The 17,899-nt window shown below is 52.6% G+C and overlaps 1 protein-coding gene across 1 annotated transcript; it reads right to left on the reverse strand.

The window, feature by feature from the left end:
- Positions 1 to 5,080: 5,080 nt before the first annotated feature.
- On the reverse strand, positions 5,081 to 14,897 carry LOC116945650 (uncharacterized). The gene is made up of 4 exons (XM_032960175.2): positions 14,760 to 14,897; positions 9,560 to 9,727; positions 7,904 to 8,071; positions 5,081 to 7,109 (listed from the first exon to the last, which is right to left on the reverse strand). The coding sequence occupies exons 1-4, from the start codon at positions 14,837 to 14,839 to the stop codon at positions 6,812 to 6,814; spliced, it is 714 nt and encodes a 237-aa protein (XP_032816066.2). The 5' UTR covers positions 14,840 to 14,897; the 3' UTR covers positions 5,081 to 6,811.
- Between the last annotated feature and the right edge of the window lie 3,002 nt (positions 14,898 to 17,899).

Consider the following 17,899-nt stretch of genomic DNA (forward strand, 5'->3'; position numbering starts at 1 on the left):
CACCAGCTCATTCACTCAGCCATTGACTCATTTGCTCAGCCGCTAAATCATTAATTCAGTTATTAACTCATTCACTCCAGTCAACCCACACTTCGTAATTCCGTATTGGTTTATTATGATCATCTTGGCAATGTTGACGAACCTCTAGAGGCTGCGTGATCTGATTGCCATTGTAGTAGTGAGTGAGGCGTGGTGATATAATGAGCCGTGGTGAGACCGCGCTCTCAAAGTGCAGAGAGTTGATGGTCTCAGCCCGGTAATCAGTGACTCGCATAGAGACCCATAGACTCACATAGAGACCCATAGACTCCCATAGAGACCCATAGACTCACACAGAGACCCATAGACTCACATAGAGCTCCGTAGACTCACATAAAGACCCATAGACTCACACAGAGACCCATAGACTCATTAGAGACCCATAGACTCACATAGAGACCCATAGACTCACATAGAGACCCATAGACTCACACAGAGACCCATAGACTCACATAGAGACCCATAGACTCACACAGAGACCCATAGACTCACATAGAGACCCGTAGACTCACATAAAGACCCAAAGACTTACACAGAGACCCATAGACTCATTAGAGCCCATAGATTAAGATATATCCATAGACTCGCATATGGTCCAATAGACCCATATAGAGACCCATAGACTTAACACAGAGATCCATAGACTCACATAGAGATCCATAGACTCACACAGAGACCCATAGACTCACATAGAGACCCATAGACTGAATATAGAGACCCATAGACTGAATATAGAGACCCATAGACTCACATAGAGACCCATAGACTGAATATAGAGACTCATAGACTCACATAGAAACCCATAGACTCAATATAGAGACCCATAGACTGAATATAGAGACCCATAGACTCACATAGAGGCCCATAGACTGAATATAGAGACCCATAGACTCACATAGACCGAGTTGTAATTAAACCGGGTTCTCAGGTGCGGCGAGTTAATTATCTCAGCACTGTGACCAATGACTTAAATAGAGACCCATATATTCCCACAGAGACCCATAGACTGACATAAAGACCCATAGATTCCCACAGAGACCCAATGGTATTCCTTGAGACCCGTAGAGTCCCTTAGACACCCCTGCATAGACTCGTGCAGACCGATTGAGCCGATGGTCTAGACCGGTCACCAACGAGTGCAGAACAAACTGCATCGTCCAAGGGTGGTCTGCCAACTCCCGTCGGCTCAGCACAACGCTTAGAAGTCGAACTTTCGAACTTGACTGACGTCAGGCGAATCGCTCTCTTGCGTGTCCTAGACATCAGTGAAAAATAACTCCATAGCTCATCGGATTCCTCCAGTTACTGGAGCACGCGGGCTATCATAATATGTATTTATACTGGAGTCCAGGATACTAGAGTCCAATGTAAATACATATTGTGATAGCCCGCCTTCTCCTCGTGTCGATGCATTGAACGCGCAACTCAGAAGTAGTGCTGTGAGATCAACTTCCGAGATGCCGTTTTCCGACAGCGGGTGGTGCACCGATCGCTTCTACAGCTTCCCCATGTGGAGATGTCTCAACTTGACGACACGTGTGTGCGTGCGACACGTGTGTGCGTGCGACACGTGTGTGCGTGCGACACGTGTGTGCGTGCGACACGTGTGTGCGTGCGACACGTGTGTGCGTGCGACACGTGTGTGCGTGCGACACGTGTGTGCGTGCGACACGTGTGTGCGTGCGACACGTGTGTGCGTGCGACACGTGTGTGCGTGCGACACGTGTGTGCGTGCGACACGTGTGTGCGTGCGACACGTGTGTGCGTGCGACACGTGTGTGCGTGCGACACGTGTGTGCGTGCGACACGTGTGTGCGTGCGACACGTGTGTGCGTGCGACACGTGTGTGCGTGCGACACGTGTGTGCGTGCGACACGTGTGTGCGTGCGACACGTGTGTGCGTGCGACACGTGTGTGCGTGCGACACGTGTGTGCGTGCGACACGTGTGTGCGTGCGACACGTGTGTGCGTGCGACACGCGCGCACGTGCTAATCCACTGCTGGACGAGGGCCGAAATGGTCACGGAACGAATATGTGACCACCGTGGGTTTGTGAATGCGGGGAGCATAGACGTTAGACGGTTAGAGCATAGCACGATACAACAGTGGATACTTCAACTGACAACGTTGCCTCGCGTGGTGATGGTCACCCATCTAAGCGCTATCCAGGCTCAACCCCGCTCAGCTTCCGAGATATGTCGAGCGGCGGACGCATTCCGATTGATGCTTGGCTAGACCAGCACATCCGGAACGCCGTACGGTGCTTACAATTCAGGCGATACAGACGAAACATCTCAGACTCACTCGCTCGCTCGCCAGTCTAAGCGACTCACTGTTTATCCAAGCAGACCACGGCTCTTCGCTACAAGTAGCAGATACTCCCCAAAGTCCCGCCACATCGTCGTTCAGGCTATGCGCGCCTCCTTTGTCTCCCCGCGAGCCTCTCTCGCGTGTCCGTCTCCTGTGCGACGTCAAAGCTCCCATGCGTAGCCGCGCCCTGTTCAGGGTGGTGTTAATTAGACGCCAATTAACTCAGTAGCTGCGTGAGAACGGGAAGCTCCGCTCCCACGCTGATTTAACCCAACTGGCCTGCAAATGAGCAGCAGATACCGACTCAAAGCATATGCAAAATCACAAACCCCGATCTGTCTTTCCGAAAAAAACTGTACACATACATAAGTCCATCGGCCTATTGGCTTTCCACGTCTACATTATATCAGAGCAGCATTTGTTCAAACAAGCAACTCCGGGGGGTTTATTTGGAGCGCCCTTGCCAATAGCATCTGGTTAATCCAGCAGCATTTGTTTAACGAGCCTAACAATGCTGATTGCACCCAGAAGGGTCGAACCCGGTCCAGAGTTTGCTGTACTGATGACACCTAGATCACGAAGTTCAACAGCAGTTCGCTAACTACTGCGCCACCACTCCCCCGCAATAATGATATATATGTGTTTCTGCGTGTGTATATGTGTGTTTCTGTGTGTATATGTGTGTGTTTCTGTGTTTCTGTGTGTGTATATGTGTGTTTCTGTGTGTGTGTGTATGTGTGTGTTTCTGTGTTTCTGTGTGTGTATGTGTGTGTTTCTGTGTGTGTGTATGTGTGTGTTTCTGTGTTTCTGTGTGTGTATGTGTGTGTTTCTGTGTGTGTGTATGTGTGTGTTTCTGTGTTTCTGTGTGTGTATGTGTGTGTTTCTGTGTGTGTGTGTATGTGTGTGTTTCTGTGTTTCTGTGTGTGTATATGTGTGTTTCTGTGTGTGTGTGTATGTGTGTGTTTCTGTGTTTCTGTGTGTGTATATGTGTGTTTCTGTGTGTGTGTGTATGTGTGTGTTTCTGTGTTTCTGTGTGTGTATGTGTGTGTTTCTGTGTTTCTGTGTGTGTATGTGTGTGTTTCTGTGTGTGTTTATGTGTGTGTTTCTGTGTTTCTGTGTGTGTATGTGTGTGTTTCTGTGTGTGTTTATGTGTGTGTTTCTGTGTTTCTGTGTGTGTATGTGTGTGTTTCTGTGTGTGTATGTGTGTGTTTCTGTGTGTGTTTATGTGTGTGTTTCTGTGTTTCTGTGTGTGTATGTGTGTGTTTCTGTGTGTGTTTATGTGTGTGTTTCTGTGTTTCTGTGTGTGTATGTGTGTGTTTCTGTGTGTGTTTATGTGTGTGTTTCTGTGTTTCTGTGTGTGTATGTGTGTGTTTCTGTGTGTGTGTGTATGTGTGTGTTTCTGTGTTTCTGTGTGTGTATGTGTGTGTTTCTGTGTGTGTTTATGTGTGTGTTTCTGTGTTTCTGTGTGTGTATGTGTGTGTTTCTGTGTGTGTTTATGTGTGTGTTTCTGTGTTTCTGTGTGTGTATGTGTGTGTTTCTGTGTGTGTTTATGTGTGTGTTTCTGTGTTTCTGTGTGTGTATATGTGTGTTTCTGTGTGTGTGTGTATGTGTGTGTTTCTGTGTTTCTGTGTGTGTATGTGTGTGTTTCTGTGTGTGTGTGTATGTGTGTGTTTCTGTGTTTCTGTGTGTGTATATGTGTGTTTCTGTGTGTGTGTGTATGTGTGTGTTTCTGTGTGTGTGTGTATGTGTGTGTTTCTGTGTTTCTGTGTGTGTATATGTGTGTTTCTGTGTGTGTGTGTATGTGTGTGTTTCTGTGTTTCTGTGTGTGTGGCGATAGTGTAGCGGTTAGCGCGCTGCGCTATGAACCCGGCGATCCGGGTTCGATGCCCGCTCACGGCCAACACCAGTGACGATTATCTGAACCGGTCTTGGGCCTCCCCTAGGTCGACTCAGCCTCAAATGAGTACCGGGTGCAGTGTGTAAACATCGCCACTGGGGAGACAAAGGCGGTCGGGCGTGGTGCTGGCCATCCACCCCCTCGTGTACCATTCCGGCCTTCATAGGTGCTCGCTAACAGCACTTGCCCCTACAGTCTGTCAAGGCTATACGGAGGATCTTTGTGTGGCGTGCACTGTGTGTGTAGTGTGTCCATGTGTTCTGCGTGTCTTAGTGTGTTCTGTGTGTGAGTGCTGTGTACAATGCAGTAATGTGATGTGTGTCCTATATGTCTCTCTGACGAGCAATGTGGGGGGCATGGGGGGGAGCAGTTCTCATCTTAATGTCTGAGTAAGTGGTGAAATTCCACATTCCCATTACGGGGAGAAGTCCATCCATCTCACAAATGATGACTTCCAAGTGCACTGGTGGGCGAGCTTGGGCAAGACGCGTGGCCAGAGGATGGGGCGATGACCCCGGCGGTCGAGACTAACGTCGGAGTGGCAGTCACATGAGGAAATAGCGCCCATGAGGATGTCCCCCGCGGAGATGCAGCGATTAATTAAGCTGAGCTCTCATGGGCCATCGCTCGGCGCAGTAGAGTGGTGAAGCTTTCATCCAGCGGTGGATTGAACGTGGCTGCTGCTATTGATGATGATGGATAACGATTGAGACGATTGCAGTGGCTTGCTGGTGGTGGTGGTGGTTGTGGGGGTAGCGAGGCCAAGTGGCCACACGCGGATTCCTGTACCATGCAGCAAAGGTAGGGACTTCCGAAACGTGCGCTTCGCATGACTTTTGATAAATAAAATATTTATTGGATACTTTCAATTTACACGCAGCATCGTCGTCTTCTGTGCGCGTGCGTGCGCGTGCGTGCGCGTGTGTATTTTGAAGGCATGTGCATTGGACTCCGCATCACCAGCACACGTAGTCATTTTATATAATCACCCGACACAGATACGACTATTCACAGTCTATGACATGTAGTATTGTTATTATCATAATTAATAATCATCGTATATGCATGTAATAACGATGCGCGCGATGCACCCATGCTGCACACATACTTGCACGGTACTACGGGTTTCATATATATATATAATTGCATGTCATATGCATACAGAGAGAGAGGGAGACAGGGCAAGCAAGCGAGAGATGGTGTACATCACATTCAGAACAGGGCGCCGACAGCACGACCGGTTTTACGCATGACACCTTCGCCAAAGTAAACACCGCAATCGCTGCAGGGTCATCACGTGAAGAGGAGTGCACGTCTCGAAGTGACTTGGCGTTCGTGAACGGATGTCACCCCGTGGCACGAGAGGTGGGGAATTTTTGGCCAAATGACAATACCACCGGACACTTTATTTGCCATTGAGGACGAACTAAATCAATAAAAAAACCTCACTGAGTCTCAAGACTCGATGTTTCAGGAGGACCCTACCACATTGCAGACGTATGACCTTGAATTCCGCTTGTTAGAGGTTTTCATTTCGTGACGGGTGGAAAAGCCAGAGAGGGCCCGGAGACACCCCGACTCCGCACTGCCCTCCGTGAGCGGGGAAGGCCCTCGACCCGCACTGCCGCCTGCTGGCCCACTGCTACGCCCATACCCCGGTAACGCGGTGTAGCCTTAACAGACTGTAGGGGCAAGTGCTGTGAGCGAGCACCTATGAAGGCCGGCGATGTTTTGTATACACCGCACCAGGTACTCATTTGAGGCTGAGTCGACCTAGGGGAGGCCCAGGACCGGTTCAGATAATCGCCACTGGTGTTGGCCGTGAGCGGCAATCGAACTCGGGTCGCCGCGTTCGTAGCGCAGCGTTGGGCTAACCGCTACACTACCGCTCCCCACCCTCAAAAACAGACACACAGTCACGCACAGACACACACAGTCACGCACAGACACACACAGATGCACAGACACGCACAGACACGCACAGACACACACAGAGACGCACAAACACGCACAGACACGCACAGACACACACAGACACACACAGACACGCACAGACACACACAGACACACAGAAACACGCACAGACACGCACAGACACACACAGACACGCACAAACACGCACAGACACGCACAGACACACACAGACACGCACAGACACACACAGACACACAAACACGCACAGACACACAGACACACACACAGACACGCACAGACACACACAGACACACACACACAGACACACACAGACACACACAAACACGCGCTCGTCACGGCTCGGTGAGCACTCGTGTCTCCGTGCTCTCATCCACGCGCCCGGACACGCGCGTGGATGATGAAGACCCCACGCGCCTGCTGCATCTCTCACACGCGCACACTCCCATCGGGGACACGAACTCGTGGCGGGTGGCGGGGTGGGGGGCGGCTAGGGTTGTGTTGGTGGATGGGTGGGTGGGGGCGCAGATAGAATACAGTCGCAGGTATTTAACAACAGAGAGAGAGAGAGAGACGGGAAGAAGGAGGCATGGAACGCTAACGACTTCAGCAGCAACCGCCGCCGCCCCAGGTTCAGACCGCACGCGGTGGGAGCGACCCTGGCTTGAGGCTGGAGGAGGACGAGAAGGAGGGGGAGGAGATCTCCCCCGGGCCTTGAGAGCCTCCCCGAGAGATCCCTGCGGGGGAGGAGGAGGAGGAGGAAGAGGAGGAGGAGGAGGAAGAGGGGGCCGCGCGTCGCTTTCGGCCAGGCGTCCCGACGCCCACGTTGGTGCGCGTGCCGCTGAGCCGATGGAGTTTGTCCGTGAGGTCCGCCAGGATGCACGTGCTGAGGCCCGCGCAGCGCTTGGACACCGCGAGGTCCCGCTCGGAGCTGCGAGGAAGAGGGAGCGGCGGGGTTGCGGGAGGGGAGGGGAGGTGAAGAGACGAATTGACACGTGGAGGTAACACTGATATTGACTTTATGTTTTAAACGTGCTACACATTCGGCAACACCGCTGTCATTAAAGAAGGGCCATTGCCCGAAACGTCGTCGATTAAAACAAATCAAGCCGTAGAGTTGTTGACGAGTGTGTTCATTTGTGGGTTGTGCTCGTACACCACTGCCAACGCAGCAGCTCCTCTCTACTTTACACTCCTATCGTTGTGTTATACTGTTCACTATTGTAACGTTCTGACCTGCCCCATCGGATTCCACCAGGATAGCTAAATATTCTGTTTCTGATTGAGATCGTTGGTTCTGAAAGAGGCGCCCTCGTCCTCAGAGCGCCCCGCGCGCGATACGCGACTTGCGTCTCATCTCAACACAGCCGAAGGGAGCACCCCCAGTGGCAGCTGTCCACGTGTCGATACGGGTATGGCTCAGCGCCCGGCCTGCAAGGCGGGCTTTAGTGCGCCACTGCTACTTCTGTGTGTGAACCCAATTGTGCCATTTGCCGGTATCTTTTTTTACTTGGCAAACTTGAACCGTGACGCCGGCACAACAGTGGCCATCTTTGGCGAGTAATAGCACGGAAAGAGGGGGGGGGGAGTCTTTAACGTCTGCTGTGAAACAGACAATGCTTCGCTTTAACGGTGAAGATACCCGCCAGTATTTTCCAGGGCGCGCCTACTGGTGTCGAACTGCGAACCTCCGACGGGGGAAGACAGGGGGGTGTGGGCTCTCACCTGCCATCCCATCCCAGGGGCTCCGACTCCCACTGCGCCCCCTCCTCCTCGTCATCTCGCTGCTGCTGCTGCCCTCTGCCGTCGCCGGCGGGACGAAGGTAGCCGCTCACCAGCGCGCCCAGCAGCCTGCCCGCCACACCCGGCGGGCCTCCCTGCTCCAGGATGAGCCTGGGTGGAGGAGCGGACGAGTGAGTTCGTGGATGGGTGGGTGGGTGAGCGTTCGTGGATGGGTGGATGAATGAGCGAGTGGGTGGGTTGGTGGATGAATGAGTTAGTGGGTGGGTGGATGAATGAGTGAGTGGGTGTATGAATGTGTGAGTTGGGTGAGCTTTCGTGAATAAGTTAGTGAGTAAATGGGGTGAGTTTGTGGATGTGTGAGTGAGTGAGTGAATGGGAGGGGGGGGGGGGGGGGGGTGAGGTCGTGGATGAGTTGGTGGATGAGTGGTTGGGTGAGTGGGTGGGTGAGTGGGTGGGTGAGTGGGTGAGTGAGTGGGTGAGTGGGTGGGTGAGTGGGTGAGTGAGTGGGTGAGTGAGTGGGTGGGTGAGTGAGTGAGTGAGTGGGTGAGTGAGTGGGTGGGTGGGTGGGTGAGTGGGTGGGTGAGTGAGTGAGTGGTTGGGTGGGTGAGTGAGTGAGTGGTTGGGTGAGTGGGTGGGTGAGTGAGTGGGTGAGTGAGTGGGTGAGTGGGTGGGTGAGTGAGTGAGTGAGTGGGTGAGTGGGTGGGTGAGTGGGTGAGTGAGTGAGTGGGTGAGTGGGTGGGTGGGTGAGTGGGTGGGTGAGTGAGTGAGTGGTTGGGTGAGTGAGTGAGTGGGTGGGTGGGTGAGTGAGTGGGTGAGTGAGTGAGTGCGTGGGTGAGTGGGTGGGTGAGTGAGTGAGTGGTTGGGTGAGTGGGTGGGTGAGTGAGTGGGTGAGTGAGTGGGTGAGTGGGTGAGTGGGTGTGTGAGTGAGTGAGTGGGTGAGTGGGTGGGTTGGTGAGTGAGGGAGCGGTAGCGCTGCGGTTAGGGCGCTGCACTTCGAACCCGGAAACCTGGGTTCGATACCCGCTCTGAACCGGTCCTGGGCCTCCCCTAGGTCGACTTAGCCTCAAATAAGTATCTGGTGCGGCATCCCAAGACCATGGTATGCTAATCTTCTCTGTATCGTTCCAATTTTAGTCTATGTACTACCGGGGCAAAAGACGGAGAGACAGAGAGACACTGAGAGAGACAGAGAGACACTGAGAGAGACAGAGAGACACTGAGAGAGACAGCGAGACACAGAGAGAGACAGAGAGACAGAGAGACAGAGAGACATAGAGAAACATAGAGAGACAGAGAGACAGAGAGAGACGGAGAGACAGAAATACACAGAGAGACACAGAGAGAGACACAGAGAGACACAGAGAGAGAGACACAGAGAGACACAAAGAGAGACACACAAAGAGAGAGACACAGAGAAAGAGACGGAGAGACAGAGATACACAGAGAGACACAGAGAGACACAGAGAGAGACACAGAGAGACAAAGAGAGAGAGAGACACAGAGAGAGAGACACAGAGAGACACAAAGAGAGACACACAAAGAGAGAGACACAGAGAGAGAGAGACGGAGACACAGGGAGACACCGAGAGACAGAGAGACACAGATAGAGAGAGCCGCACGCGCGCGTGTTGTGTGCACCTGGGAGGCGCGGCTCTGGAGCCGCTGAGCCGAGCCGAGAGGACGAGGCAGGCGAGGAGGAGCGACGCGTGGCGCGGAGACATCGTGAGCGGGGACGGTGGCTGCGGATTCTGCGGCTGCTGCGGTTGCTGCGGCTGTTGCTGCTGTTGCCGGAGTGATACAGCAGGGCTGTCGCGACACCAACAGGGCGATGCATTTGTGTGCGACACGACCACGGTGCGACATCACGCGACATCACGCGACGCGGCGAGATGCGAGGCTCAGTCAGTGAGATAGCGCGATCGTGTGCGACGCGGTGCGACACCCATTGCGAAGTAGGCGCGTTTCCCGAAACGTCGCGTATAATATACATTACCTTTTTATAATGCCACGGTGTTTTCATTTATGAGTGTGTGGGGGTTGTGCTTTTGTGAATTGTGCACCGCTGCCAAGGCGGTAGCAGCAGCAGCAGCATCACCAGACGATGTGTTTAAGCGCAACGTAACGGCACGTAGTGAGATAGTGCACGGTCGGCCACGTACGGTGCCAAAGAAGTTCAAGGCACGTTGCGCGACACTTTGCGAGCCACCCGGCTCGACGCGATGCGACTGCCATTGTCGGTCGAGCAGAACGCACTCGCGAGACTCCGTGGTTCAAGCGATGTGCTCGGTACGCGCTGCCTGCAGTGGCGAGGGTTGTTAGCGGGCGCCTACGAAGGCTGGGACGGCGCACGAGGCGAGTGGTGCGGCTCGCAACCCGCACGGCCGCCTCTGTCTACCACAGGGCCAATGCTCACACACCGCGCCCAGTTAAGGCTGAGTCAACCTAGCTGGGGACCAGGATCCGTTCAGATATCACCCTTCACTGATTTCGGCCGAGGATGGGAAATTGAATCGCAATGCGCTAACCACGGAGCCCACCGCTCTCTCGCTCTCTCTCTCCGAACACGCAGCGCACTCAGCTGCGTTGGACGCTGTCGAGGAATCTCAGCCATTCCTCGACTGCGCGCGCACGGAGCGATGCGTGTCCGTGAATCTGGATGCTAGCCGTCACTTCGTTTTAAAGGGCACGGGTTGTGATTTACCAAGCAGGGGGAGGGGGGCAGTGTGGTTGGGGGGTGGGGGAAGGGTGGTGGGCAGCAAAGGAGAAGAAGCGACCCCCTGGACATGTACAGCACGCTTGTCATCCACTGCTGGATGAGTGTCTCCCCCGCGCAGTGCGGGACTTCCCCACACCGGTCAGGGCGGGTTGGTTGGTCACACAACGAGGTCGCCGATAGCACGAACCAGGCTCAGACCTGCTGAGCTTGCGAGATGTAGCGAGATCGGGCGCGTTCCGGTGACTTGGTCGTTCGCCTACTTATCACTCTTCTAGCGCTACTACCGGAGCTGATATTGCCGTTAACTTCACTCGTTGATTGCTCCTCCACTCGGGTACACCACATCGACTCTTTCATCTCATCATCCACCAGTGCGTTCAACCAGCACCACAGTGCAGGTCACAACAACACATTCACTCACTCACCATCCCACTCAATCACTCACCCACTCACTCACCACACTGCAGGTCACAACAAGACACTCACTCAAGCACTCACTCACTCACCATCCCACTCAATCACTCACCCACTCACTCACCACACTGCAGGTCACAACAACACACACACTCAAGCACTCACCTTCTCACTCACTCACCCACTCACTCACCACACTGCAGGTCGTAACAACATACTCATTAAACCACTCACCCACCCACCCACTCACTCACCACACTGCACCTCACCGCTCTCTCTCTCTCTGCTGTATTCCTCGCGCTGCTCCCATCTGGGATTCCCTTCGCCCATTGTCGTCGTCGTCACCATCGTCTCTGGCCCCCCAACTCTTACAGAAACAATAACCTCGCTCAATTCAAGAAACGCCTTACACTCTTTGTCGATTTCAACTGTAATAATAACGGTGCTGTCTGTTACTGACCGCTTGGCGTGTTGGGCTTTTGAGCCCTGTGCTCAGTGACTTTGAGTTTCAAACATGACAACCAAAATGCACAAAGAGCGCTCCGCCTTTGTGCTTTGTGCAAAACACGAATCCGCAGTTGCTGGAGAACTGCCATCGTGGTCCTGTTGTCTTCTAGAGGACCACGATGCTACGGTTGGCACGGTTGGCTGCGTACGGTGCGAAAGAAGTTCAACGTACATCAATCTAATGATACATACACACATCTATACATACACACATCTATACATACACACATCCATTCAGACACGCATCTATACGTGAATCAAAATAAACTCGACGAAATATGACACCAACTGAAAGCAGCGGCAGCAGCAACAATGATGCGCAGACGCTGGGCCGGTTTCGCTGTAATCAGGACTCATCAGCACAGTACGGTCACCAATGCTGGCTGCTGCAAAGTGTGCCTCTGGGAAAGCGCGTGCGTTGGAGGTGTCCCCGCGGCCACACGGCGGGGCCCGGTGGCTCCGGCTCATGCCAACGAGGGTCACGCCCGCAAAGCGCGAGGCGAGGTCAGCATCGCATAGCAGGACAATAATAGCGCAGGGCCGCGAACCGCGAGTGCTGAACATCTACGGTATTTCCCTGCTCCGTCGCATGGCAAATAAAGAGCAACGATGGCAGATTCACTGATCAGTGATTTAGCCGATCGACGGCTCGTTTTGGAAATCTGGTGAAGTTCTATCGATATCGGCTGATGCTGATGCAACGAGACGGACATTGAGAGGGTGAGACAAATCAGGGAGCTAGCGGACAATGCCTCCTTCGCATCTCCGTCTCTCCACGTAAAAAAACAAAATGAAAGTGTATTCCCACACATCCCATCAGCCGCACGCTCGAATACACTGCCCATCTTACACATCGGTGCGTGCGTAAATTCAACAGAATCGACTCATTAAGTGTGTTACGTTCTTACCCGTCCCTTGCTGGACATCTGTGTTAAAATAGCCTCGTAGCTTATCGGATTCCTGCAGTAACAATACAAATCTTGATTCCGATTCTGATTCCGGACCGGTTTCGACACGCAGTGTCTCGACAGCCGCAAACAGAGTCGGGATCGCTCGAACCAATGCTGGCGAACTTCCGCTCTCAGAGGCGAGGGTCGTCTTCTCTTTACGCTCCGGGGTTATTGGAAGGGGACAGGATCATTGACTTATTGACAAAATAAAAAGTCCGGGGTACTTTTAATTTTCTGGGAGATGTCCTCTGTGGCTGGAGGTGAGGGCATTGCCACGTGCCTGCTAAAGATGCGATGGAAACATTTGATGCGGATGAATAGGAAGAGGATTTACCCTTTCCGGCAATAAAACAGATGTTCAAACACCAATTAAATACCCTATTGCACGGCATCAAGCCTGCATTAACCACACACACTTGCGGCAAAACATACAACAAACATGCTCTGGTCATGTATGCATTGTCTTTGAAACTGATTGGCCTAACACCTGTTTCAATACCAGCATGGGAAAAGCCTATTCTTATTATTTCATCATTTTGAAACTGGCAAAGAGGTCCCATCGATATGGAAATCTTTGTTGTCAGAGACAGCACTGAGGGTCTGGACCGAGCGATCTCCTGCCGCTCAAACGAGCATCGGGGCATCGGTGATCATCTCCTGTCCATAGCCCTGCCGAGATAGTGGTGTCAATTCCACATTCCTACGGCAGGAGGGGCGAGCCTATCCCATACGACAACCATACACTGCTGACTTCTCCACAACGTAGTACTTACTTTATCGACCGCGTAGGTTTGATGGGCTGAGACACCCCCCTGCCAACCAGGATTGTATTTTGTTATTATAATTCGCCTATGGAATAATCATCGGCTAACATCAGTGGCGACCATCCTGCACTTGACCCGCCTGGTGAAGTATGGCAAAAAACCGTAGACTGACATGACATGGCGTGGAGGAGGGAGAAGCCTTCATCCAGCAGTGGATTACCCAAGCACTGAATGTTGATATCAGTAATATGAATACACGTCTACGGCCAAATCACCCTGCATGCGAACTCGTCAGATCTCGGCCGCTCAGCAGGGATTAGCCTGGTTCGATATCGCCACGGTTGACTCGAATACACGCGGCGTACAGCAGCTAGCACGAAGACGACGTGGAGACGCATCGAAGGCTGTCGTTGTGACGGACACGCCACGTTGTGGTAGAAGAGAAGTCTTAATAAGAGATGTATAGTTGTTTTTTGTATAAAAGATATTGATGATATCTCGCGATCCCATCTGTAAGTATGCGGTAGAGCGAGCGACTCGCAAGCGGAAGCCTGCGAGTTATCTCAGCCCATCATCCTATCGTGGTGGATAAAACGAGTAACCACTTTGCGCTACTTGTCAACAAGTGGTTGTCGCCTATGGAAGGAGGATAACCTCGCCCCCGTCAAAGGAATGTGGAAATTCCATCACGAGCTGAATGAACTGTGAATGGAGGGAGATGGCCAACGATTCACTGCTGAATGCGAGGCAAGAAACCACTTTGGCGTACGTGCACCTGTTGCTTGCAGGTGTGCACAGGTGTGCACAGGTGTACACAGGTGTGCAATGGTGTGCACAGGTGTGCACAGGTGTGCACAGGTGTACACAGGTGTACACAGGTGTGGGAAACGGAAGTGCAGCTGTTAGCCCGCTGCTCTACGAACCCGGCTACCTGGGTTCGATTCCCGCTCGCGATCAACGTGACGACTATATTTAGCAGTCCTGGGCCTCCCCTATGTCGACTCAGCCTCACATGAGTAGCAGGTGAAGTGTGTCAACATCGCCACACAGGGGAGACAAAGGCGGCTTGACGTGTTACTGGCCAATCACCCCTCGTGTCCCGCGCCGGACTTCCTAGCTGCTACTCGCTAACGGCACTTACCCCAACAGTCTGTGAAGGCTACACGGGTGATCTTTGCTCAGGTGTGTGTACAGGTGTGTGTACAGGGGTGTGTACAGGTGTGTGCTCAGGTGTGTGTACAGGTGTGTGTACAGGTGTGTGTACAGGTGTGTGCTCAGGTGTGTGTACAGGTGTGTGTACAGGTGTGTGCTCAGGTGTGTGTACAGGGGTGTGTACAGGGGTGTGTACAGGGGTGTGTACAGGGGTGTGCTCAGGTGTGTGTACAGGTGTGTGTACAGGTGTGTGTACAGGTGTGTGTGTACAGGTGTGTGTACAGGTGTGTATAGGTGTGTGTACAGGTGTGTGTACAGGTGTGTGTCAGTCTCACCTGATGGCTGGGCTCGGCTTGGGTGCTTCCTTCTTCCGCTTGCCCCAGGGCAGCCCGATCTCTCTGTCTCTATCCCGCATCACGCCGCGGGATATTTATACCGAGAGACGCTGGGGCGTGGAGGGGCTGGATGGGTTTGGGGATGTGGTGGGGGGGGTCGCTGGAGGAGATGTGGTTTTGTGGGGGGGGGGGGGGGTGTTGGTGGTATTGGGGGGAGGGGGTGGGGGGGCTGCTAAAATGATGCGGGGGAGGATGGTATGCGCGGGCGAGGCGATACGTGTCTAATTCGCGTGTCTGTCTCGCGTGCGTGCGCATTGCGCTCCGAACACAGCCACTCCTGTTCCCTTCCGGGCCACGGCGAACATCACCGCCATACATCTGCACCGGTCCTGATCATCTCCTATGTAGTCTCAACCATAAACGGGTACCTGCTACGATGTGTAAAGTTCAGTACTGGGGAGACAAAGGCGGCTGGTCGTGAGGACACGAATATTCTCTGGCCCCTGCACTATTTAACATCTTCTTTGATCACGCAGTTCGAGAGGTTGCGCATGGCTGTAAGAATCTCCATCTGATACAGAACGCATGGGAGGCTGATCGATGCCCGGGTGCGGTTAAGGGATGACTCCCCATTGATCAACCATGTTACGCATGCGGATGATTTGGTAAATTGCTGCTCACTTTGATACAAGTCGGAGATTCCGCCGTTGAACCTGGAGCGTGACACTAAGAGATTGGGCCCTTCCATCAGTCTCACAAGAATAGAGCGCCTGCCTGGTGCACTTGATGTCACCAAACCCTCTACCATCTCACATCCCCACGAGTGACGAGGCACGTGTGTAGAGAGTGGAGGAGTTTACGTATCTGAGCAGTGTGCTCGTGACTCGCTACGGTTTGGCAGCAGAGTTCTTATTCCGAATCAGTCGAGCGGCATTATCTTGTCATAGGTCGTAGATAACGCTGCTGTGTTGAAGCAACATAGCCTGCCGCTCTCTGCGACGCTACGGTTCATCTCGGTCACGGTTGTGCCCTCTCTACTCTGTGCTTGCGAAATGTGGAGTAGCTCACATATCTCTGAATTGATCTGGACGCAAACCCATCGATGAGCTCCTCCGGTGAACGAGGCTGCGTTTCCGTGGGTCACGTAGCCCACAGACCCAGTCACCGCATGCCCAGTCAGCTTCTGTTTGGCCCGTTACAGGAGGCTAAACGAGCGCGGCACGGGCTAGAGAAGTGGAGCTGATGTGGTACAGACGGATTTGGAGCTGAGTGGACTTGCCGATGACGGGAAACCAGCGGTGCCAAGATCGGCCTCTGCGAGGGAGGTTCGTGAAGGATGCTGCAGGGGAGTTGGAGGCAGTCGCCCTCCAGCAACAACGGAGAGCGACGCTGTTTTTGCGAGTGAGTGAATGTTTGTCGCGGTTTCCATCGTATCAGTATGTTTGTGTGCCACTGTCAATGATTGTGTCAGTGTGAAGCTGTTTAGTTGGTTTCATGTGCATATTCGCGTGTGCTACTCTCCTTGTGTCACTGTGTGTGATTTGTAGCTCGTTGTGCTGGTGTGTATATTACTGCGTGCGTGTACGTGTGGGTGTGTCACCGTGTATAGAGTAGCGGTTAGCGCGCTTCGCTACGAACCCGGCGACCCGAGTTCGATTCCCGCTCACGGCCAACACCAGTGCCGATTATTTTAACTGGTCATGAGCCTCCCCTAGGTCGACTCAGCCTTGAATGAGTACCTGGTGCGATCTGTGAACATCACTGGGGAGACAAAGGCGGCCGGGCGTGGTGCTGGCCACCCACCCCCTCGTGCGCCGTGCCGACCTTCATAGGTACTCGCTAACAGCACTCGCCCCAACAGTCTGTTCAGGCTACACGGGGGATCTTTGTCTTTGTTTTGTCACTGTGTGTCACAAGAAGTCGTCTCGTGACGTCACGTCGTTTAGACAATGCTCCCTCCCCCCTCGGCCCCCCCCGCCTCGCTCCCTCCCTCCCCCTCGCTCCCTTCCCCCGCCTCGCCCCCTCCCCCACCCAGCCATCAATCCTCATAACTATCGATTAGCTCTCTAAATCAAATCGGCAACTGGCATAACCCCCCTCCCGCTCCTTCCCCTCTTCCCACGTTGCCCGCATCGAGACCGCACCGGCCAAAGTATCATGGGGCAACGTAATAAGATTACTCGCGCAGGAAATAAGATGACTTCTCTCCTAACAGAAGACATGTTTCCTCCTCCGATACTCCCATCCAGTTACATAACTCATCTTCTCACTACAGGATTGTTGCTACGTTGCATAAAAAGCAAATTCTACTTCGACGGTATTCTCCAGATTTTAAGAGGGAACTCTTTTTTTAAGTTGTCTTTCTGTCTGTGCATTTAGAAACGCGCGCTGAGAGTATTTGCACTCTTTGGTTATTTAGGTGAAATCACGTAGGTAGAAAAAATTAGAGATCACGATTGTTTCGATCGCGACGCAAGCAATCGTCACCAGGCTTGTGTTGTGTGATCGAAACGTCGTGATGTATATTATTTTTTCTACCTACGTAACTTTCCCGAAAGAACCACAGAGTATGGATTACTGCAGTCACGAAAGCTTCAAATCAAGATTGAGAGTATTTGGAAGCGATACGTTTCCACGTGATAAGCCACTTCGTTGAACTCTCATTTGTGGCCAGGTCGTTTCTGTAAAAAAAAAAAACTTTTTAGCTCAGTGGGCCTTACCTGGTAAAATGGAAATAGTTTAGTAGTTTAGTTTAAAAGAAAAGTTGGGGTGCGCCTCATAATCCGACATATATGCGCGTATGTGTGTGGACGTATTATAATCCAGAGAATATGATGTCGTCATCATCATCATCATCAGTATCATCATTAGCATCATCATCAGTGTCATCATCAGAATCATCATCATCATCAGCTGTTGCCTATCCGATGTTAGTTTTGGTTGTACCGCAATGCTGTTCCTGAAAAAGCTCACACACAGCACGTGGAGCGAACCGTTGGACAATGTGCCGCTCAACAACAACAGGGTGTACAATCAGAACACACCATCGGACAGCTGTCTACAAACATAATCAGCCATTGTCTATCCACTGCTGGTCAGTAGGTAAGATTGGAGACTGCACAGACACATTCCAGGCGTTG

Source organism: Petromyzon marinus, chromosome 24 (genome assembly GCF_048934315.1).
Source record: "Petromyzon marinus isolate PM22_M1 ecotype Great Lakes invasive population chromosome 24, UKy_Petmar_22M1.pri1.0, whole genome shotgun sequence".
In the NCBI taxonomy this organism is placed as follows: Eukaryota; Metazoa; Chordata; class Hyperoartia; order Petromyzontiformes; family Petromyzontidae; genus Petromyzon; species Petromyzon marinus.